The sequence below is a fragment of the Aotus nancymaae genome, unplaced genomic scaffold, assembly GCF_030222135.1.
Source record: "Aotus nancymaae isolate 86718 unplaced genomic scaffold, 86718_ANA_hifiasm-v0.15.2.pri h1tg000059l, whole genome shotgun sequence".
NCBI lineage: Eukaryota > Metazoa > Chordata > Mammalia > Primates > Aotidae > Aotus > Aotus nancymaae.
The window spans coordinates 50,708,877-50,731,860 of NW_026988473.1; the positions used below are offsets into that span (position 1 = coordinate 50,708,877).

At 40.6% G+C, this 22,984-nt stretch overlaps 1 protein-coding gene and 1 non-coding gene across 4 annotated transcripts in view; one reads left to right on the top strand and one right to left on the bottom strand.

Annotated features, from left to right (window-relative positions):
• Window positions 1–22,984, top strand: part of DENND5A (DENN domain containing 5A) — a 118,215-nt gene that overhangs the window by 43,123 nt on the left and 52,108 nt on the right. For 2 of the 3 annotated variants that reach the window (XM_021675138.2, XM_021675141.2), the window contains exons 2-5: window positions 1,163–1,234; window positions 2,012–2,121; window positions 4,642–5,299; window positions 14,702–14,889. In XM_021675138.2, the coding sequence (XP_021530813.1) occupies window positions 1,163–1,234; window positions 2,012–2,121; window positions 4,642–5,299; window positions 14,702–14,889 (1,028 nt within the window). The remainder of the gene's footprint in view (window positions 1–1,162; window positions 1,235–2,011; window positions 2,122–4,641; window positions 5,300–14,701; window positions 14,890–22,984) is intronic. The other variant, XM_021675140.2, reaches the window with a different exon arrangement.
• LOC135270261 (U6 spliceosomal RNA) lies at window positions 11,160–11,266 on the bottom strand. Its single transcript, XR_010338428.1, has one exon. It is a non-coding gene; the product is annotated as a U6 spliceosomal RNA (small nuclear RNA).

A 22,984-nucleotide genomic window follows, 5' to 3' on the forward strand; every position in this document is an offset into this window, starting at 1 on the left:
CTGTAGACGAGATCATTATGTCAGCTGCTTGCTGCTTAATTACTTTGTACAGTAAGTGCAGGCTTACCATGGGTGGGCTCTTTGCAGGTGTTACTGAAAGCTCTGAGCCTAGCTCTACATAAGCTATAGGCCTTTGTTGCTGCAGCTATTACCAGCTGCCTGCTGATTTTTCCCAATCTTCTGTAGTGAAGATTACCAAATGTATTTTGAGGAATGAAATTTGCTCAAAAAGGAAGTTTTAGAAGAATTTGTTTGGAAGAAGCGATCAGGAAATAAAAGGAATGAAATTGTGGCACTTGCTTTTAATAACAGAAAGAAGGTTGGGTCCTATCAGAATTTGCAGATTGTGAGTAAGTGAGCTGCTGCTTCTGATGATGGACAAAATCTCAGAGAAAATAGAGGAGAGATTGTAGTTATAAAAGCAATAATTTTCTGATTGGAATTATTATTAGTTTCTGGTACAGGTACCTTAGAATTATTATTAAATTTTTCTCTTTTAGAAACTTTTGAGGTGCCTCTGGGATTGATTTAGGGTAAGGGACTTTCTGACTTCAGGTGCATCTCATCCTGTGATCATTGAGGGTACATATATTGAGATCATTGAGGATACATATTTTGTCTGGTTCATCTCTAGTCCCCACAGTATCTAAGTCCCTTGATTACTTAGTAAACAGGTATCGAATTCAATTGAATTGTCCTTGATTATGTTTCCCATATATTCCAAGACACCTAAAATTTATTTGTTTGAACTGTTTATATGCATTTAATTTGTACTGCACTCCCTATTTCCTTAGATAAAGCAATATTTGGGCAGTATACTTTCAGGTAAAGCACTAGTGACTTTACAGTAATTTGGTATCAGTTGAGCTCTTCATTCTGCTATACCGTATTATAATGTTTTTCAAACTGAATTGTGATCATTAGTAGGCCTGCAGTCAGTATTTTTTGTTTTAATGATATAGAGTAGGAAATAGGAGAGGACATTATATAAAGGTAAGTATTGTTTTGTGAAATTTTTGTTTTAGTTAAATTTGTGTATACACATACATGTATGTGTTTATTGCTTCATAGTGTAAAATGTAATTTGTACTGGAATAATGGTCAAAAAAGTTTGAATAACACTGCTTTATTGTAATACTCTGTTATTTCGTTTATCATATAGCATTATGCCAGTACATACAGGCTTCTAAAGCCAGGGATGGTGCCAGCCCTTTCATTTCAAGTACGACTGAAGGTAAAAACAAAACAAAATTGAGAACACCCAAAGCTTTCTAATGGTTCTTACATATGTCTCTCCAGTGGCATTTTGTAACCTTTGACCTTCTAACTTTCTTGTGGTTTTTTTTTTGGCCACTAGATTTTTCAGATTTATATCCTTCTAGGTGGTGGGTTCTTTGGTTCTTTCTCTCTTCATTTTAATGTTCTTATTTCAGTATACTCTAGTGTTTTTAGGAGGGGGAATGGGAAAACAAAGGAGAATTCCTGAAATTTCAAGCAATTCTGAGTTGACAGAATATCTCATTAGATTTACCCTGAAATCTGCTTTGTTTAATGTTCTTACGTCTTTTAGTTTCTTTGTATTTTTTCCAGAGATCATTGAAACGTGTAGTTTATTCTGAATTTTAAGTAAAATATACTTCTATGATGTTTTTGGTTGACTTTAAGCAAATTAAATGTGGCTTTTAGGGGAAAAAAAAAGATGGATACAATCCTTGTCATTCCTTGTGCTTTCTCACTCTTTCCCAAGAAAATTAACCATTGGGTTTGTAGTAATAATTTCATTTTGAAGAAGAACTGATAGCTAGTGATGTCTAACATTAACCATGCTATACTTTTTCAGCTTTTTTACTGACCTAATAACTTTAATGCCTTTCCTATTCTTAGATGGTTGGCATACTAACCCCCTTGCCTTCATTTTTGTACCTTGCTGGACTACCAAGCTCAGACATTAATAACCTTGTGACTTAAAGGGACTTTGTAGAGATGATTTGCTTCATTCTTTTTCTTACAGGGGAAAATTTTGAGCAGACACCATTGAGACGAACATTCAAGTCTAAGGTTCTTGCACGATATCCTGAGAACATAGAATGGAATCCCTTTGACCAAGATGCGGTAGGAATGGTTAGTATTTGTTAGCCGTAGTATGTGATAATTTACAGAGTAATTTATAATAGGATTGTGAGTTCAGGCTGTGGTAGCAGTACTCTTACCAAATACCAATAACTTTTGAAGAAAGGATTATAATGCATACTGTTTATTATTCTGCATTTTGGTCAATATATCAAATATTCAGAATATATTAAATACAATAAAAATTATGATGTGTTTCTATTGTGTCAGAGAAATGCATAGTATTGTGTCAGTGAACTTATTTTGTGGCCCTGAGCTATTGATTATTGCACTGAGATTATGTGATGAGTGAATTTTAGACTTCATTAGTTTAAAATTGTTTTCTCTTATTCTGCACTGTATATATCTGAGTAATATGACAGAAGTGGGTATTATTGTTTCATCATAATTTTATTTTCATTTTTTTGTTTTGTCATAATTTTAGATAGGACAGCATTTAAAATCTCATGTGGAAGAATATACCACTATATAGAGTGGACTAACCTTTATTGAATATTCACCTTGTGCTAGACACTCTAATAAGCATTTAACATGAATTAACTTATTTAATCTTCACAATACTCCTTACATAGGTAGTATTAAATAAACACATACACACATACATATTTTACAGATGAGGAAATTAAGATCCAAAGAGGTTAGGTAATGTATTCAAGCTCACATGGCTAATAAGTAGTTGAGTTGGAGTTTGAACGCTGTAGTCTGATTCCAGACCTCTGCGCTTAACCTTATCTTTGTACTGCCTTTATTACATTTATTTTTGAGACAGGGTCTCACTCTGTTGCCCAGGCTTCTGGAGAGCAGTGGTGTGATCTCGGTTCACTGCAGTTTCATCCTCCTTAGCTCAAGTGATCCTCCCACCTCAGTCACCCAAGTAGCTGGAACTACTGGTGCGTGACACTATGCCCAGCTAATTTTTGTGTATTTTTTATAGAAAAAGTGTTTTGCCATATTGTCCAGGCTGTTCTCAAATTCCTGGGCTCAAGCAATCTGCCCACCTTGACCTTCCAAAGTGTTGCTACTATAGGCGTGAGCCATCACACTGGCCTTTCTATTAGATTTTCTACTGACTCAATTTTTTTTTTTTTTTTTTTTTTTGAGACAGAGTTTGACTCTTGTTGCCCAGGCTGGCGTGCAGTGGTGCTAACTTGGGTCACCGCAACCTCTGCCTCCCAGGTTCAAGTGATTCTCCTGCCTCAGTCTCCCAAGTAGCTGAGATTACAGGCATGCGCTACCACGCCCGGCTAATTCTATTAGATTTTAAATAGCGTTCTGTAGTTTTAACAGGATAGTCTTGTTTGATGCTCACAAAAAACCCTGAGAAGTAGGCAGAGGAAACTGTTATTATTATTATTTCACAGATGAAGAAACTGTCTTAGAGAGCCTTAAGTTTTTTGACTCCTACTCCAGTGTTTATTTCATTTTAACAGAAATACCTAGTCTTTGGGAATTCAAGTTTAAGGCTAATGGATATAACATAATATAGGTCTTTGTTAACCCAGGCATTTGTATAGCCAGGTTCATGTAAAACTGGAAAATGGGAACTGATTCAGGTCAGTTTGATTAACTTCCAAGTTTCTTTATATAACCCATCTGAATTAGAGTGAAAACAGTACATCTTTATCCTGATTATGTCATCTCCTTGATTTATATGAAATGAACATACTTTTTGATGTGAAAAGAAGTTTAATGACAAAATTTTGTGAGGTGATAGTCCAAAACTATTTACAAGTTTGTTTTATTTTTAGGTATAAAGTTGCATCTATCTGGTTTTTAAATATATTTCTAGCATCGTCTCCTAAGTTACATATCTTGCTCTCTGTCATGCTGTCATGCTTAACCACCTACCATTTCCTAAATTCTCCAAGTTTTCTTTTATGTCCATGTCTTTGTGCATTTTCTTCTTGTCCCTGAAATACCCTTCTATCCCTTGTGTACCTGTTGAACTTTAATGTTCCTTTTTGTGGTGACAGAGTCTTGCTCTGTCCCTCAGGCTGGAGTACAGGGCATGATCTTGGTTCACTGCAACCTCCGCCTCCTGGGTCAAGTGATTTTTCATGCCTCAGCCTCCTGTGTAGCTGGAATTATAGGTGTCCACCAGCATACCTGCCTAATTTTTGTATTTTTAGTAGAGACAGGGTTTTGCCATGTTGCCCAGGCTGGTCTTGAACTCCTGGCTTCAAGCAATCCACCTGCCTTGGCTTCCCAAAGTGCTGGGGTTACAGGCGTGAGCTACTGTGCCTGGCCCATTTTTGAAGCTTTTTCTGATATTCCCAGGCTGAGTTGTCTGTTCTGTGTTCCCATAGTACTTTGTATATACTTCTGTGTATCCTTGATGACTGCATTATGATTTTATTTACTTGCGTGTCTTGTATTAGAAAGAGAGAGCTTTAAGCCAGATAAATACTCAGCTTAGTAGGTGCTCTGTAAATAAATAAATCATGACGGTGTTCTGAAAAGAGAGTCGCCAGTGAGTGTTCTCACTGCTTGTTGCCTTGTTGTCTTTTGCAGCTATGTATGCCCAAAGGACTGGCATTCAAGACCCAGGCTGATCCCAGGGAGCCCCAATTCCACGCCTTTATTATCACAAGGGAGGATGGCTCTCGGACATTTGGGTTTGCCCTCACATTTTATGAAGAGGTGACTAGCAAGCAGATCTGCAGTGCAATGCAGACCCTCTACCACATGCACAATGCTGAGTATGATGTCCTACATGCTCCCCCTGCTGATGGCAGAGACCAGAGTGGCATGGAGGATGGTGAAGACACTCCTGTGACCAAACTGCAGCGCTTCAACTCCTATGACATTAGCCGGGACACTCTCTATGTCTCTAAATGCATCTGCCTCATCACGCCCATGTCTTTTATGAAGGCATGTCGGAGTGTGCTGGAGCAACTTCACCAGGCAGTCACCTCACCTCAGCCCCCTCCACTGCCCCTTGAGAGCTACATATACAACGTACTCTACGAGGTGCCACTCCCACCTCCTGGCCGGTCCTTGAAGTTTTCTGGGGTCTATGGGCCAATAATCTGCCAGAGACCAAGTACCAATGAGCTTCCCCTATTTGACTTTCCTGTCAAAGAGGTTTTCGAACTGCTCGGGGTGGAGAATGTGTTTCAGCTTTTTACTTGTGCCCTTTTGGAGTTTCAAATCCTGCTCTACTCACAGCGTAAGTCAATGCTTACTAGAGCTTCCTGCCTACCTAAGGCTTCCTTTCTTTTCATGTTCAGATACAGTGGTGCCGACTGTAAAGGTTAAGAACTATTACAGTTTGAGCAAAACCCAGATCTTTTGCAGTTAGGTGGTGGATGGCAAATTGATGAACATGAGAGGACCAATATTTCTGATTAACTGTCTTCATGGCCTTTTGCTGGGCATTCACTCTTGGAGGGAACACTGCTTCCTGATGTCCCTTCTGATTTAAGCTGAAAAGAGGGGTGAGTAGGAGGTGATGGTCGCAGGAAGCCGACATTCCATCAATTCTGTTCTGTCATTCTGCGGAGCTATTTCTGCCTTTTCACAAAGGATAATCCTTTATAGATTGAGAAAATATATTTGAGAAAATGTGGATGTGTTGCTTCTTTTTGTTGTTTGCTTAACTGAATTTTTTTTATAAATGAGAGTTTGAGTGTGAGCAGCATATTTGGACAAAATAGTAAAGTAGATCAGAAACATATGCTTACTTAATAAGCCAGGCTAGTAACATGAAATTCATTCATCCAGTACATATTTACTGAGAGTGCCTATGTGTTAGACATTGTTTCAAGGGTAGTGGTGGACAAGACAGAAAAATTGTTGCTATAGTGGAACTTAAATTTTAGTGGGGAAGAGAGGTGATTAAATAAATACATAAAATATGTTGTTTGTAAGATACTTAAGGTTTATAAAGAAAAATAAAACAGAGAAAGGTATAGTATTTGGGGAAGAGAAGTTCCAGTTTTTAACAGGGTGGTTAGGTAGGCATCTCTGAATGACCTGTTAATATCTGTAGGACAAGTATTCCAGGCAAAGGGCACAGGAAATACAAATGGTCTAAGACAAGAATGTGCTTCATGTTTTCAAAAATAAGGAAGCTGGTGGATGGAATGGAGTGAATGAGCAGGAGTATAGTACGAGATGGTGTTAGAGACTTAACAGGAGACCAGATTGTATAGAATCTTGTAGGCCATTGTAAGGACTTTGGCTTTTACTCTTAGATGGATAGCCATCAGAGGTTTTAATTATTTTTTATTTTAAAATAATTTCTAGCTTATGGAAGAGTTGCAAGGAGTATTCAAGGGACTCTTGTATACCCTATCCCAAATTCGCCAGTTGTTAACATTTGCCTAATTTCCTTTATTACCGTCTCTCTCTGTGTGTGAACATAGAGAGTTTTTAAACATTGAGAGTTGTTGCAGATTCCTAAATTCTCAAATGTTTATTTCCTAAGAATAAAAACAGTCTCTTAAGTAACTGTCTTTGGTCAAATTTGGGAAATCTAGAATTGATACAATACTATATTAAAGTTTCTCTAGTACCCAATAATGTCTGTTATGATAATTTTAAAAAGTTTCTGGCCAGGCGTAGTGGCTCACGCCTGTAATCCCAGCACTTTGGGAGGTTGAAGTGGGTGGATCACGAGGTCAGGAGTTCGAGACCATCCTGGCTAACATGGTGAAACCCGTCTCTACTAAAAATACAAAAAATTTGCCAGGTATGGTGGCATATGCCTGTAATCCCAGCTACTCGGGAGACTGAGGCGGGAGAATCGCTTGAACCCAGGAGGCGGAGGTTGCAGTGAGCCGAGATCAAGCCACTGTAGTCCAGCCTGGGCGACAGAGCGAGACACCATCTCAAAAAAAAAGAAAAAAAAAAACCTTATTCAGGATCCAGTGCAATATCATGCATTGCTTTTAGTTGTGAGTTTCTCAGCCTTTGTCTTTCATGACATAGACGTTTTGAAGAGTACAACCGAGTTATTTTATAGAATGTCCCTTAATTTGGTTTTGTCTGATGTTTTCTTATGATGACATTCAGATTATAAATTTTTGCCTGAAATACCATAGAAGTGATGTTGTTCTTCTCTCTATTAGGGGGCACATACTGTGAGTTTTCATGGTTATAGGAGGCAGGCATATGATGTCATTCTGTCCCATATTTGGTGATACTAATCTGCTTACTTGGTTAAGATGGTGTCTGTGGTTTCTTAACTGGGAAGTTATAATTTTTCCCTTGGTAATTAACATGTAAGTTGTGAGGAGATACTTTGAAACTAATTATTCTGTTCTTTTTTAAAGTTTTGCCTAATCTTGTTTAAAAGTTTTTATTTTTTGTATCATAATTGCAGTTTACAGATGCCTAATAGTTTAGCATCTACTGATGATTATATTCTGAATTAGTTATTTCTAGGATAGTTGCAAAATGGTGATTTTCTTTTTTTCTTTTTTCCCCTTTTGAGGCAGGATCTCACTCTGTTGCCCAGGCTGGAGTTCTGTGGTGCCATTGTGGCTCACTGCAGCCTCGTCCTCCTGTGCTCAAGTGATCCTCCTGCCTCAGCTTCCTGAGTAGCTGGGAATACAGGCACGTGCCACCATGCCTGGCTAAGTTTTTATTTTTTGTGAAGATGGGGTCTCACTATATTGCCCAGGCTGATCTCAAACTCCTGGGTTCAACCACCTGCCTTGGCTTCTCAAAGTGCTGGGATTACAGGTGCCACTGTGACCAGCCTTAAAAAAATTTTTATTTATTTATTTGAAGAAATAAGATCTTACTCTGTCGCCCAGGCTAAAGTGCAGTGGCACAATAATGGGTCACCGTAGTCTTGATATCCTGGGCTCAAGTGATCTTCCTGTCGTAGCCACCCAAGTAGCTGGAACTACAGGTGTCCACCACCATGCCTGGCTAATTAAAAAAAAAATTTGTTTTTAGTAGAACTAGGGTCTGGCTTTATTACCCAGGCCGGCAAAACGGTGTTTTTTTTTTTGTTTGTTTGTTTGTTTTGAGATGGAGTCTTGCTTTGTCAGCCAGGCTAGAGTGTGGTGCCACAATCTTGACTCACTGCAACCTTCATCTCCTGGGTTCAAGCAGTTCTCCTTCCTCAGCCGCCTCAGTAGCTGGGATTGCAGGCACCTACCACCATGCCCAGCTAATTTTTTTTTTTTTTTTTAGTAGAGACGGGGTTTCAACATGTTGACCAGCCAGGCTTGTCTTGAACTTCTGACCTCAGGTGATCCGCCCGCCTTGGCCTACTGAAATGCTGGGATTGAAAGAGCACATACCTCATATAAAGTGGACAGCTATGAATTAGCTCCTGTTAATTCCTTGTGGGTATACTGGCCTGATGTGATTAAATATTCCAGTATTTCATGAGGACCCGGATTTTTTATATGAAATCTTTCTGATTTTTAAATATTGGCGACAATGTTCTTCTTAAACACTGCAGGCCAAATATTATCTGTTGGCTGAATGTAGTTCCTGAGGCTTCACTTTGCAACTTCTAGTTTAAGATATGAAGTTACAGCCTCCTATCTCTGGGTGAAATATAGACTTGGACAAATCATATTGCTTTCCTAGCTATTTCTTGGCTGGAGCTTCATAAAAATAATTTGAAATGAAACTTAGTTGAATATGGAAGAACTCTGGTTTAGAACAGAACAGAGAGGAGGAAACCAAACTATATAGAGTGTTAGAAGATACAGTAGGCTTTTAGGTACCTATAATGCAGTGTGTCTGGGGGGGCGTTGTTTAGAGGCAAGGAAAGGAGGATTGAAACAAATATGATGAACACGGTGGAAAAATAACATTCTTCCATCTGAGCTGCTTCTGTATTTCCTAGAATATGGGTTCTTGTATCCATAATAAGAATTTTCTAAGAGGTTCTAATGTAATTGAGATGGTTAGTATGTAGAATTGAATTAAACTTAGGACCTAAAGTCATGCTGAACATGGACAAGAGAAAACTTTTTCCAGAAATTTCTTGGATATTGCTGAGCCTGGCTGAGGCCAAAGTGGAGTGGATTACTTTTCATTGAATGTAAATTATGTTTTTTGTTGTTAATAGAGTGCTTTAAACAATTTAGGTTGGTTTTCTTGAAGTAGTTTTTATTAATGATTCAAAGGTATCTTCCTTGTGTGGATAAAAATCACTCTGGCCAAAAACAAGCTATCACCACAGCAGGTGGTTTTGGCTGCTGCATGTCCTGCCTTCTGAATAGAAAAGGAGTGTTACTGAGGGAAAAGGAATGCAGGCTGAATTGTAAGATTCTGAAAGTGTAACCCTTTGGAACATTGAATTGGCAGTTTTAAACAGTGTTTTCTTTTTGGTATAGGTCATTTTATTTGCTTCTGGATACTATTTATTCTTTAGTTCATATAGAAATAGTGTTTTTTCAATAGCACAATTTTTAATTGGTTGTTTAAAAATTATTATTACTGTTTTTTGAGACAGGGTCTCATTTTGTCACCTACGCTGGAGTGCAGTGACACAGTCGCGACTCACCTGCAGCCTTGACTTCCCCAGACTCTGATGATCCTCCTGCCTTAGCCTCTTAGATAGCTGGGTCTACAGGCACATGCTGCTGCGTCTGGCTAGTTTTTGTATTTTTTGTAGAGACAAGGTTTTGCCATGTTGCCCAGGCTGATCTCAAACTCCTGGGCTCAAGCAATCTGCCTTTCTTGGCCTCCCAAAGTGCTGGGATTATAGGCATGAGTCACTGCATCTGGCCTTATTTTAAAATTATATGCAGAACAGAAGCTCTTTATCTGAAGTGGCCTAGTAGAGTAGTTAATTGGAAACCAAAACAGTCAGTTATGTCACAGAATCCTAAAAATGATATATACAATTAATTTTATAATTAAATTATTTATTTTAAAATTATTTTTGAGACAGAGTTTCCCTCTTGTTGCCTAGGCTAGAGTGCAATGGCAGGATCTCGGCTCATTGCAACCTCTGCCTCCTGGGTTCAAGTGATTTTCCTGCCTCAGCCTCCGGAGTAGCTGGGACTACAGGTGCACACCACCAAGCCTGGCTAATTTTTGTATTTTTAGTAGAGATGAGGTTTCACCATGTTGGCCAGGCTGGTCTCGAACTCCTGATCTGAGGTGATCCACTGGCCTTGGCCTCCCAAAGTGCTGGGAAATCAGGTGTGAACCACCGCACCTGGCCTAAGTAATTTAACTTAAAACATACAACTGTATAGTCAATAATCTTTGATGAAGGGTCCAGCCATTTCCCATGATTACGAAATCACAAATCAGATACCTGCATTGTTTTTCTTGCATAAACCACACCCATAATGCATTGACTAGATTTTCTTGTTACTTTTGTTGTTATTGTTGTTATTTTGAGAGGTAGTCTCACTCTGTTACCAGGCTGGAGTGCAGTGGCGTGATCTCGGCTCACTGCAACCTCTGCCTCCCAAGTTTAAGCGATTCTCCTCCTTTAGCCTCCTGAGTAGCTGGGACTACAGGTGCATGCCACTATGCCCAGCTAATTTTTGTATTTTTAGTAGGCACAGAGTTTCACCATGTTGGCCAGAATGATCTTGATTTCTTGACCTCCGCCCGCCTGGTCCTCCCGAAGTGCCAGGATTACAGGCGTGAGTCATTGCGTCCAGCCTTAATTACTTTTTTTTTTTTTTTTTTTTGAGACGGAGTTTCGCTCTTGTTACCCAGGCTGGAGTGCAATGGCGCAATCTTGGCTCACCACAACCTCCGCCTCCTGGGTTCAGGCAATTCTCCTGCCTCAGCCTCCTGAATAGCTGGGATTACAGGCACGCACCACCATGCCCAGCTAATATTTTGTATTTTTAGTAGAGATGGGGTTTCACCATGTTGAGCAGGATGGTCTCGATCTCTTGACCTCGTGATCCACTCGCCTCGGCCTCCCAAAGTGCTGGGATTACAGGCGTGAGCCACCGCGCCCGGCCTACTTTTTTTTTTTTAAAGTGGAGTGATAACTTAACCTTGCCAAAGAACAAGAGTGGAGACTACCTCTAGATTTTTGTAGTGTTCCCTAGTATTTATTTTTATTTTTATTTTTTAGAATAATTTTAAATGTGGAACGCTTCACAAATTTTCGTGTCATCCTTGCAAAGGGGCCATGCTAATCTTCTCTATATCTTTCCAATTTTAGTATATGTGCTGTCAAAGCGAGCACTAGTTTTTTATTCTTAATTGCTTCATGATATGCCTTATTCAATACAGTTTTTTTTAGTGACTTCGAATTACTGAGTCTTTTAAAAGCATTTAATTTTGTTTTCAGAGAAATAGCCATTCTTTCTTTTTGCCCTCAGAGTTTGTCATTTATGTACACTATAATTGGTTATGTTATATAATCCAGTAGTAAGTTCAGCTACACAGGTTTGGGAACAAAAGAGTGGAAGCAATGTATGCTTTACTCAGAGTGGGGAATATCAATCAGTAAAGTGAGTTGGCTAAGTAAAGATTGATGAGAAATCTCTAATGATATTTTACTATCTAAAGTAGTCATTTACTGTAAAAATAATGAATGCTTAAGGCATAAAATCAAAACAGTTCCACAGGGAATCAAATATTTTTCCTCTCTATATGGTAGCTGGATATCAAATTTTTTGTGTATCCTTAATGAAAATAATAGTTTTAAAAAACAAATAAATATAAATACGATGTGCACAAATAATGCAGAGAAAGTTGAAAGTCCCCCCCACTCCTTTTTTTTAAGACAGGGTCTCTCTCTGTCACCCAGACTGGAGTGCAGTGACGCAATCTTGGCCTCCTGCAGCCTCCACCTCCCAAGTTCAAGCAACTCTCATGCCTCAGCCTCCCAAGTAGCTGGGATTACAGGTATGTGCCACCACACCTGTCTAATTTTTGTATTTTTAGTAGAGATGGGGTTTGCCATGTTGGCCAGGCTGGTCTCAAACTCCTGACCTCAAGTGAACTGCCTGCCTTGGCCTCCCAAAGTGCTGGGATTACAGGTGTGAGCCACTGCACCCAGCCACCTTTTTTTTGATCTAGTATCCTACACCTGAGAAGTAATCTCTTAAATTTTAAAAATGCCGTCTTTTCCAGTGTTTTCAATAACATACTTTTTTTTTTTATTTTTTGAGATGGAGTTTCACTCCGTTGTCTAGGTTGGCATACAGTGGCACAGTCTTGGCTCACTACAACCTCTGCCTCCTAGGTTAAATCGATTCTCCTGCCTCGGCCTCCTGAGTAGCTGGGATTATAAGCACACACCACCATACACAGCTACTTTTTGTATTTTTAGTAGAGATGAGGTTTTGCTATGTTGGCCAGGCTGGTCTTAAACTCCTGACCTCAAACAATCTGCCCTCTTCAGCTTCCCAAAGTGCTGGGATTATAGGCATGAGCCACCATGCCTGGCCCAATGTACTATTTTTTATGTTAGGTGTTGAATACACATATATTAATGTAAATATTCTTTAAATTATACAAATATACTATGAAAGATGTATGGTATATTAAAAGTTGAGGCTGGGTGCGGTGGCTCATGCCTGTAATCCCAGCACTTTGGGAGTCCAAGGAGGACAGATCACTTGAGATCAGAAGCTCAAGACCAGCGTGGCCAACATGGTAAAACCCCATGTCTACTAAAAATACAAAAAATTAGCTGGGCATGATGGTGCACACTTGTAATCCCAGCTGCTCAAGAGGCTGAGGCACGAAAATTGCTTGAACCCAGGAGGCGGAGCTTCCAGTGAGCAGAGATCACACCACTGCACTCCAGCCTGGGCGACAGAGCAAGACTCTGTCTCCAAATAACTCACTCACTCACTCACTCACTTGAAAAAAGGCATTCCAAGAGTGTAAACTAACTTGAAAAACAGCATTTCAAGAGTGTAAAATGAAGGGTAGAAATGTACGACTTCTACTTCTGCTTCCTGGTTCTCCTTCAGGGAGGTTACCACTGTTTTCTGTTTCCTTGTAGATACAGCTGTGTACATACTATGCATATACTTTTTAAAAAGAAAACAAATGGGAGCATACTAATTAATCATTGTTTTGCAACTTGCCAGGACAGTTTATAATTGTTTGTAAATATGTAGGAGCTGACTGCAGTTTGTTTAGAGGGGACTTATTTATAGAGTGGTCCCAAGTCTGATGTCTTTTTCTGCACATACAAGTCATAAAAATGGACCCGGCGCATTTAAGTGAGACAATCTCACTTAAAAGAAGTTCTTAATGCCCAGTAGATTCCAAGGGTTTTAGGAGCTGTGTGTTTCAGGAACCAGGGAAGAGACCAAATATATATATTTATCACACTAGTAAAGTTATTTACAGGTTATGCTCTTCTTTGATTATCTAGGAGCAAGGTGATAGGCAACTTTCAAAGCTTTATTAGTGAGCAAATGTAGGATGTTTTGCTCAACTTCTGCTTTTCAGCTTCCACTCCCTTTCTGCTGAGACTTTCTCATTTCCTAGAAAGTTTTTGTTACTTACAGCTGCTTTATGAACCAAGCTGTGATTTAAATGGTAGGGTGAATTTTTAGCACATAAAATCATTTTAATTCCTATGACAGCTCATTTAAAACCACCCATTCCAGAAGAATTTTACTTATATGATTTAAAAATGTATGTTTCTGCTTTGTTCTTAAATGCCTGAAACCATCATATTTGTGAATAGTAATTTGTCAAATTTCAACTTTAACCAGTCAGTTTTTTTGGCTTTACCAATATATTACTCTTTTTTAAAAAAAAAAAAAAAAAAAAGACCTAGAAATTACTTTCTGAAGAGCAGCCAAATATTGATCACAGGATTTCCCTTCAGGCCATGATCTCTGACCTGTAACAAGAGTTTTGAATCACGAACGTCAATCCTCTGGGTCTTTCAAGTTCTAGGGAAGCTTTTTTTTTTTTTTTTTTTTTTTTTGAGAAGTATAGCTCTGTCACCTAGGCTGGAGTACAGCTAGTTGGGCAATCTGGTCGCAAACTCCTGACCTCAGGTCATCCAAAATACTGGGATTACAGGCGTGAACCACTGCATCCAGCCTCTATGGAAGGTTTTTATTGAAATGTTAAAATAAGATTTTTATGCTGTTCTCGTTCAGGAAAGGTTGCCAGGTATAGGGTAGACTTGACTAATGTGGAAAAATCAGCTTCTGCATGCTTTGTAGTTCTTTATGCTTGATTTTGCAGGCAAAGTTCACATAAGCTCCTTACAGGATGTTCTGCAGAAGTATCTTAGTGAGAAATGAGCCTTTTTGCTTCCATGCTGAACTGGGTCCCAGAACTACTGTTTTTCCTTTTTGTTCCATTCTCTTACCTTCTTAAGAGGATCTACTATCACATTCTGGCGTAGTATTTGGAGCAAGATGCCATTAATTATTTTTGTTGTATTTCCATATTGGATTTTGTTATGAGCAAGGACCTGTGTGTGTAGGTATATTTCAATTTGTGGTCCACAGGGTTCTCTTGGTTGTCTCTCTGATATCCTCAAGGGAATCACATTGAGCATACCCTTGCTAAAGTTTATCCTAATCCTTTCTAAATAATAAATTGTATTGAAGGTTTTAACTTACTGTTTGGGAAGGAAGTGCCTTGTTTTTGACTGATTTGTATGTGTGCTTTTTTTTTTTTTTTTTTGACCCAGATTACCAGAGACTGATGAGTGTGGCGGAGACGATTACAGCTCTCATGTTTCCTTTCCAGTGGCAGCATGTCTATGTCCCTATTCTCCCGGCTTCTCTCCTGCATTTCTTAGATGCTCCTGTTCCATACCTGATGGGCTTACATTCCAATGGCCTGGATGACCGGTCAAAGCTGGAGCTGCCTCAGGAGGTGAGAGCTTGAGTATTGGTACCTCTGGATGAGTGAGAAGGGGAGAGAAGGGCTTTGGGATGAACCCAGCACATATGGTGTTACCAAGATTATTTTCTTTTGTTTTGGTGAATATGAATAACTTTTCAGGAAAAAAGTAAAAACAATGAACATTTAGTTCAATTTATATCATTCCAGAGACACTTACCATCTTTATCAACTGACATACATACATTGTTATTTCTGTATTTATACTATTGTTTCTGTTTTGTTTTGCTTTTTAAGAGACAGTGTTTTGCTGTGTTACCCAGGCTGGGTGCAGTAGCATGATCGTAGCTTACCGTAGCCTTGAACTCCTGGGCTCAAGTGAGCCTCCTGCCTTGGCCTCCCAAAGTGTTGGGATTATAGGCATGAGCCACTGTACCTGGCTAAGAAAATAATTGATTTAAAATATGTATTGCCTATTTCATTCTAAAGTAGATTTAAAGCAAGATTAGAAATAAGATTGTTTTATTTTTAATTTTTTTAGAATTACCAACAGAACTGGTATGTTATTTTGTGGCTGTTATGAAACTAGCTGGGGGCAAGTGCTTTCCTACTTCAAATTTCTTAGTCATTAGAAAGGCCTGGGAAGAAGACTTTGGAGTATACATACACTGGTGTCACCATGACTCTTTGTTTCCTCCTTCCACCAACATTTCTTTTTTTTTTTTTTTTTCTTTTTTATGAGACGGAGTTTTTTGCTCTTGTTACCCAGGTTGGAGTGCAATGGCGCGATCTTGGCTCACCACAACCTCCGTCTCCTGGGTTCAAACAATTCTCCTGCCTCAGCCTCCCGAGTAGCTGGCACTACAGTCGTGTGCCACCATGCCCAGCTAATTTTTGTATTTTTAGTAGAGACGGGGTTTCACCATGTTGACCAGGATGGTCTCGATCTCTTGACCTTGTGATCCACCCGTCTCCGCCTCCCAAAGTGCTGGGATTATAGGCATGAGCCACCGCGCCTGGCCCCACCAACATTTCTTTAGGGGTAGAGATTTTTGTATATAACTGAGGAATATGAGTGAGGGACCCCAAGAAGAGAGCATTCTCATGGAACTGGATCTGGGTAGCACTGTCATTGGACATATCTCTGCAGCATATTTGATGAATGTCCCTGATAATTAGACTGCATCTGTGATATTTATTTATTTATTTATTTATTTGAGATGGAGTTTTTGCTCTTGTTACCCAGGCCGGAGTGCAATGGCGCGATCTCGGCTCACTGCAACCTCCGCCTCCTGGGTTCAGGCAATTCTCCTATCTCAGCCTCCTGAGTAGCTGGGATTACAGGCACGAGCCACCATGCCTAGCTAATTTTTTGTATTTTTAGTAGAGACGGGGTTTCACCATGTTGACCAGGATGGTCTTGATCTCTTGACCTCGTGATCCACCCACCTCGGCCTCCCAAAGTGCTGGGATTACAGGCGTGAACCACTGCACCCGGCCTTGTGATATTTAAATTATAGTCAAATGCATCTCTTTGCTCTTTTCTCTCTTCTTTAGTTTTAGAATCAAAATGTCTTCTTTGTCTTCCTTGTAGCTTCTTCTGTTTCTGCCCTTTTTTCTTCTTTCACTTTATAGAGCTTTGTGCTCTTTGGGGTGGAACAAAATTGATTAAGGAAGAAAACATCTAAATGATGGATAAAATCATTGAGATGAGATAATACTGAGTTTTTTTGTGTACTTGCTTACTGTACCATACATATACATGAAGAGTAGGTATCAAAGACTGGAGAAACAAGAGCTTTTTGTTGTTTGCTTTAAACAAATGTGTATTTAATATTGATATGACTTAGTCAACCTAATTATAATTCTGTAAAGTCACAAGAACAATAACAAAAAATGGTTGAAGGTGGAAGGCCAAAGAGGCAAGCTATGTGCATAATTTAATAAATAGACCACTAAGCAAGAAGCCAGATTTCTCAGTTTCATTTTCCTCTTTGGCATCAGCTTTCCTCATACTTGGGGCAAGTTCTGATCCCTCTAAGATCTTTCAACATTTGTTCTCTCTGTGTTCTTCATGTATACGGGTATGTGAAAGGACCTCTGAGAGACCAGCAGGTTTCTTAATGGGACTGTTTAAGAAACCATGGGTTGTTTAAGAAACCCAAAAGTTGGCCGGGCGCAGTGGCTCATGCCTGTAATCCCAGGACTTTGGGAGGCCAAGGTGGGCAGATCACCTGAGGTCAGGAGTTCAAGACCAGTCTGGTCAACATGGTAAATCCCTGTCTTTACTAAAAATTAAAAAAAATTAGCAGGATGTGGTGGTGCATGCCTGTAGTCCCAGCTACTTGTGAGACTGAAGCAGGAGAATTGCTTGAACCCTGGAGGTGAAGGTTGCAGTGAGCTGAGATCGCGCCACTGTACTCCAGACTGGGCGACATAGTGAGACTCTGTCTCAAAGGGAAAAAAAGATACCTAAAAGTTCTCTCTGTTCTGGGCTGTTGAAGCCTCCGTGTTGCTGTATTCCCATCTCTGCTGCAAACTTTGCATCTGAGCTTCTGGCCTCTCACTGTAGTCTGCTTGGGAAGGAGTGGTGGCAGTAGAACACTAGAATTACCTGTGTGTGCTTCATAAGTGGTTCTTGGGTCTTGGATCTCAGAGTCCCAGTTCATTCATACTTTCCTTCTGAAAGTCACACATTTGTGGGAGCAGTTATATAGCTGGATATTTTCTACCTTGATTTTTAGCAGGTAAGCTCTGGGATATCAGCCTGTATAGTTCCTGTGGAAAACCTTCAACTAAGGGAAAACGGCTGGCTCTGAAAGACAACTTTGGGGTATCTCAGAAATGACATGTTTATAGTAAAAAATTCTAACAGTGCACAAAAGCATAAAGAATAAAATTGAAATTACCTCAAAATTTACCACCCAGAGATAACTACTTTTGATATTTTGGTGCACATCTTTAAAATATGTGGTGTCTTTTAACTACACTGTTAGAAGGAAGCTTTGGGGTAGTGTATTAGTCTGTTTTTACGCTGCTAATAAAGACATGCCCAAGACTGGGCAATTTACAAAAGAAAGAGGTTTAATGGACTTAAAGTTACACATGGCTGGGGAAGCCTTGCAATCATAGGTAAGGCAAGGAGGAGCAAGTCATATCTTACATGGATGGCAGCAGGCAAGGAGAGCTTGTGCAGGAAAACTCCCCCTTATAAAACCGTCAGATCTCGTGAGACTTACCATCATGAAAACAGCACAGGAAAGACCCACCGCATGTTTCAACTACCACCCCCCCGCACTGGGTCCCTCCCACAACACATGAGAATTTAAGATGACAGTTGGGTGGGGACACAGCGAAACCATATCATTCCATGCCGGCCCTTCCCAGATCTCATGTCCTCACATTTCAGAACCAAAAATGTCTTCCCAACAGTTCCTCTAAGTCTTAACTCATTTCAGCATTAGCTCAAAAGTCCATAGTCGAAAGTCTCATCTGAGACAAGGCAAGTCCTTTCTTTATGAGCCTGTAAAATCAAAAGCAAGTTAGTTACTTCCTAGATACAATGGGGGTACAGGTGTTGGAAAAATACGGCCATTCCAAATGGGAGAAATTGACCAAAACAAAGGTGCTACAGGCCTCATGCAAGTCCAAAAGCCAGTGGGGCAGTCAAATCTTAAAGCTCCAAAATGATCTCTTTTGATTCCATGTCTTACATCCAGGTCACATTGATGCAAGAGGTGGGTTCCCATGGTCTTGGGCAGCTCCACCCCTATGGCTTTGCAGGGTATAGCCTCCCTCCTCGCTGCTTTTACAAACTGGCGTTGAGTGTCTGGGGCTTTTCTAGGCACACAGTGCAAGCTGCCAGTTGATCTACCATTCTGGGGTCTGGAGACCCCTCTTCTCACACCTCTACTAGGCAGTGTCCCAGTAGGGACTCTGTGGGGGCTCTGACCCCACATTTCCTTTCCACACTACCCTAGCAGAAGTTCTCCATGAGGGCCCTGCCCAGCAGCAAACTTCTCCCTGGGCATCCAGGCATTTCCATACATCCTCGAAAATCTAGGCAGAGGTTCCCAAACTGCAATTCTTGACTTTTGTGTACCTGCAGGTTCAACACCATGTGGACACTGCCAAGGCATGGGGCTTGCATCCTCTGAAGCCATAGCCTGAGCTCTACATTAGCCCCTTCAGCCACACTGGAATGGCTGGGATGCAGGGCACCAAGTCCCTAGGCTGTACACGGCACAGGGACCCTGGGCTTGGCCCATGAAACCACTTTTTCCTTCTAGGCCTCTGGGCCTGTAATGGGAGGGGCAGCCATGAAGACCTCTGACATTCCCTGGAGACATTTATCCCCATTGTCTTGGAGATTAACATTCATTTCCTCCTTACTTATGCAAGTTTCTGTAACTGGCTTGATTTTCTCCTTAGAAAATGGGATTTTCTTTTCTATGGCATTGTCAGGCTGCAAATTTTCTAAACTTTTATGCTCTGTTTCCTTTTTAAAACTGAATGCTTTTATTTTTTTATTTTTTTTATTTTTGAGACGGAGTTTCACTCATGTTACCCAGACTGGAGTGCAATGGTGCAATCTCAGCTCACCGCAACCTCTGCTTCCTGGGTTCAGGCAATTCTCCTGCCTCAGCCTCCTGAGTAGCTGGGATTACAGGCACGTGCCACCGTGCCCAGCTAATGCTTTTAATAGCACCCAAGAGACCTCTTGGATGCTTTGCTGCTTAGAAATTTCTTCTACCAGATACCCTAGATCATCGCTCTCAAGTTCAAAGTCCCACAAATCTCTAGGGCAGGGGCGAAATGCTGCCAGTGTCTTTGGTAAAACATAACAAGAGTCACCTTTGCTCCAGATCCCAACAAGTTCCTCATCTCCATCTGAGACCACCTCACCCTGGATTTCATTGTCCATATCATAATCAGCATTTTGGTCAAAACCATTCAACAAGTCTCTAGGGAGTTCTGAACTTTCCCACATTTTCCCATCTTCTCCTGAGCCCTCCAAGCTGTTCCAACTTCTCCCTGTTACCCAGTTCCAAAGTTGCTTCCACATTGTTGGGTATCTTTTAAGCAGTGCCTACTTTACTGGTACCAATTTACTGTATTAGTTTGTTTTCATGCTGCTGATAAAGACATACCTGAGAGTGGGAAGAAAAAGAGGTTTAATGGACTTAACACTTCCACATGGCTGGGGAAGCCTCACAATCACGGCAGAAGACAAAGAGGAGCAAGTCATGTCTTACCTGGATGGCAGCCCCCAAAGAGAAAGCTTGTGCAGGGAAACTCCCCCTTATCAAACCATCAGATCTTGTGAGACTTAATTCACTGTCATGAGAACAGTATGGGAAAGACCTGCCCCCATGATTCAACTACCCCCTACTGGGTCCCTCCCACAACATGTGAGAATTTAAGATGAGATTTGGGTGGGAACACAGCCAAATCATATCAGATGGGGCTGGGGAAATTCACCTGGGACTGTGTAAGAGGGCATCATCAGGGTAGTGAGGTCGGGCAAGTTTGGTTTATAAAAAGGACATTCTACAGAGGGACAGAGAGTGTGCATTTCCTAGTCCCCCAAATCAGAATTCATCAGTTACTGCCGTCTTTGGGTATCAGAAGTCTGTCAAAAGCTTTTTGTTCCTTTTTGCACCAACACATGAGCTCAGCTGGCCCTGAGCAAGTGAAAGTGCTGAGTTGCCTTTGTGAGGAGTCCTTTGTCCTGTGCTTCTCTTTGGAGCTTCATTGAGTTCAGGAAAGAGGCATTTCATCCACAGTTATGTTAGAGAATTAAGCAAAAGATATTAGAGTAAAGAAAGGGGTACCACTTTTTTTTCTATCTTGGACCCTTCTTTCCTGCTCGCCCCCCTGCCCCAATTTCTCAGGACACTCCTTCAATAGCTTTTTTCCAGTCATCTGTGTGTTGAACTCCTTTTCAATGAATAACCTGAGGATAGACTAGAGAAACAGGCTGGCTGTTGTTTGGTATTGGGAAAGAGCATTGTGACCTTGAGCAGAAGATATTTGGGAGACTTGTTAGGATTGGGGGATCCATGTGATCACTACCTCAGAGAAGCTAAGTCTACCTATAATCCCTCCCAACAAGGCAGGTGGTTAACAAAGGAAAACTGATCACTTGGGGTTCAGTACTTCTTCCAGGCTACTCTCCCCATAGTTGTTAATGTAAGAAGTAACCTCTTGTCAGCTGAGAAAGAGGGTATATGAGGAGTTTCTAGTAGTTTGTAAGTTGCTTCTGTGTGCCAGAACCCCTCTGTATGGTGGGAGGAAACAGCATGAGGCTATTGTATTGTAGCAGGAGTGGCCACGGGAAACAGCCCTCAAACACCGAATGGGGAAGGAAGGAGTTTATTACAGCCAGGAGTTGAGGAATAATTTGTCCAAATTCAGCTTGTTTAACAAAGGAAGATTCTACCTTTTTATATAGGCTTATACTTTAGATATTACATGTGGAAGAATCTTAGGCTTACAACCTTAGAAATCACATATGAAAGGGTTTCAGGTTTACAGTTTTAGGAATCACATGTGAAAAGGTTTCTGGTTTGATCTTATTTTAAGTAAAAACTGTCTTCCGGAGAGTTTCCCCAAGACCAAGCCTGCCACCTACAGGAAGATGAATCAGGAGGCGCCAGTTGGTCAGCCTTTTCTTCTATTGAAATGCAGAGTGGCAGTCAAAGGGGAAGTTGATCCCAGATGCCTGGGTCTCCTTCCTCAGTATGAGTCAAGTAATTGAATGGCTTTCTTTTATACTCTCCCTCCCTCCCGCCCTCTCTCTCTTTATCTCTTTTTCTCTTTCTTTCTGTCTTTCCCTGTTGTTCAGGCTGGAGTACAGTGGCAGTCTCAGCTCAGTGCAACCTCTGCCTCATGGGTTTAAGCAATTCTTCTGCCTCAGTCTTCCGAGTAGCTGGGATTACAGGTACAGACCACAATGCCTGGCTAATTTTTTTATATTCTTAGTAGAGGTGGGATTTCACCATGCTGGCATCAGAAGGCTGGTTTTGAACTCATAAGCACAGTGATCTGCCCGCCTTGGCCACCCAAAGTGCTGGGATTACAGGTGTGAGCCACCTTGCCTGGTTCTTTTAAAAAGCAGTCTCTAGGGGTATATTAACTTCAACACATTTTTGCAAAGAATGGCTGGTGGTGTCTACTCAGTCTCCCATCTTAATCTAATTCATCTCTGAAATATGCATGGGCACATTTCTTCTCTAGCCACCTCTGACCAAAGGTTTCCACAAATGTGAACACAGCATTTGGAGTTTTAAAAATTCTTAGCAGACTCTATATTTGGCTCACAGTAGTGGGAGAAAAGCCAACCAAGCATTGTTTAGTGGATGCAGTTACTTTTAGCTGCTTCTGTTTTCCTATTGGAGAAACTACTTTTTTCCTTTGAGGAGAGGGTAACTGAGGAGGTTAACGATTGCACTGTGTGCCTTTTGTGGGTCACAGTGCCTTCTTTTGTTAGGTGTATAGACAGGGCCTATGAGGCAGGTGATCTTAATGACTAGATGATTTAAGTCTGTCTTTACAGGGAGAAACAGATCAATGAAACAACATTTAGATATATAATAGGGATACTCGCTCAAGGAAGAGCTATTTAATAATGGAGCTAGAAAAATTGCTTATTTGTAGGGGAAAAAAGTAAACCATGGCAAAATCAACTTCAGATGGATTAAGAAGTTAAATGTCAAAAACACAAGTTTAAATCTTGTAGAAGAAAATATTAATAAATACCTTTCTGACTTCTGGCTAGGGAAAGATTTTCATGAACAGGTTATAAAAAGCACTATGCACCAAATAAAATAAAAGATTGATAAATTGGATTAAAAAATTTTTTTTATTGAGACAGTCTTAACACTTTTGCCCAGGCTGGAGCGCTGTGGCGCGATCTTGACTCACTGCCGCCTCTCCCTGCCAAGTTCAAGTGATTCTCTGGCCTCAGCCTCCCAAGTAGCTGGGATTACAGGTGTGTGCCAGGATGCCCGGCTAATTTTTCTATTTTTAGTAGAGATGAGGTTTTGCCATGTTGGCCAGACCTCAGGTGATCCACCCACCCGTCCTCCCAAAGTGCTGGGATTACAGGTGTGAGCCACCGTACCCA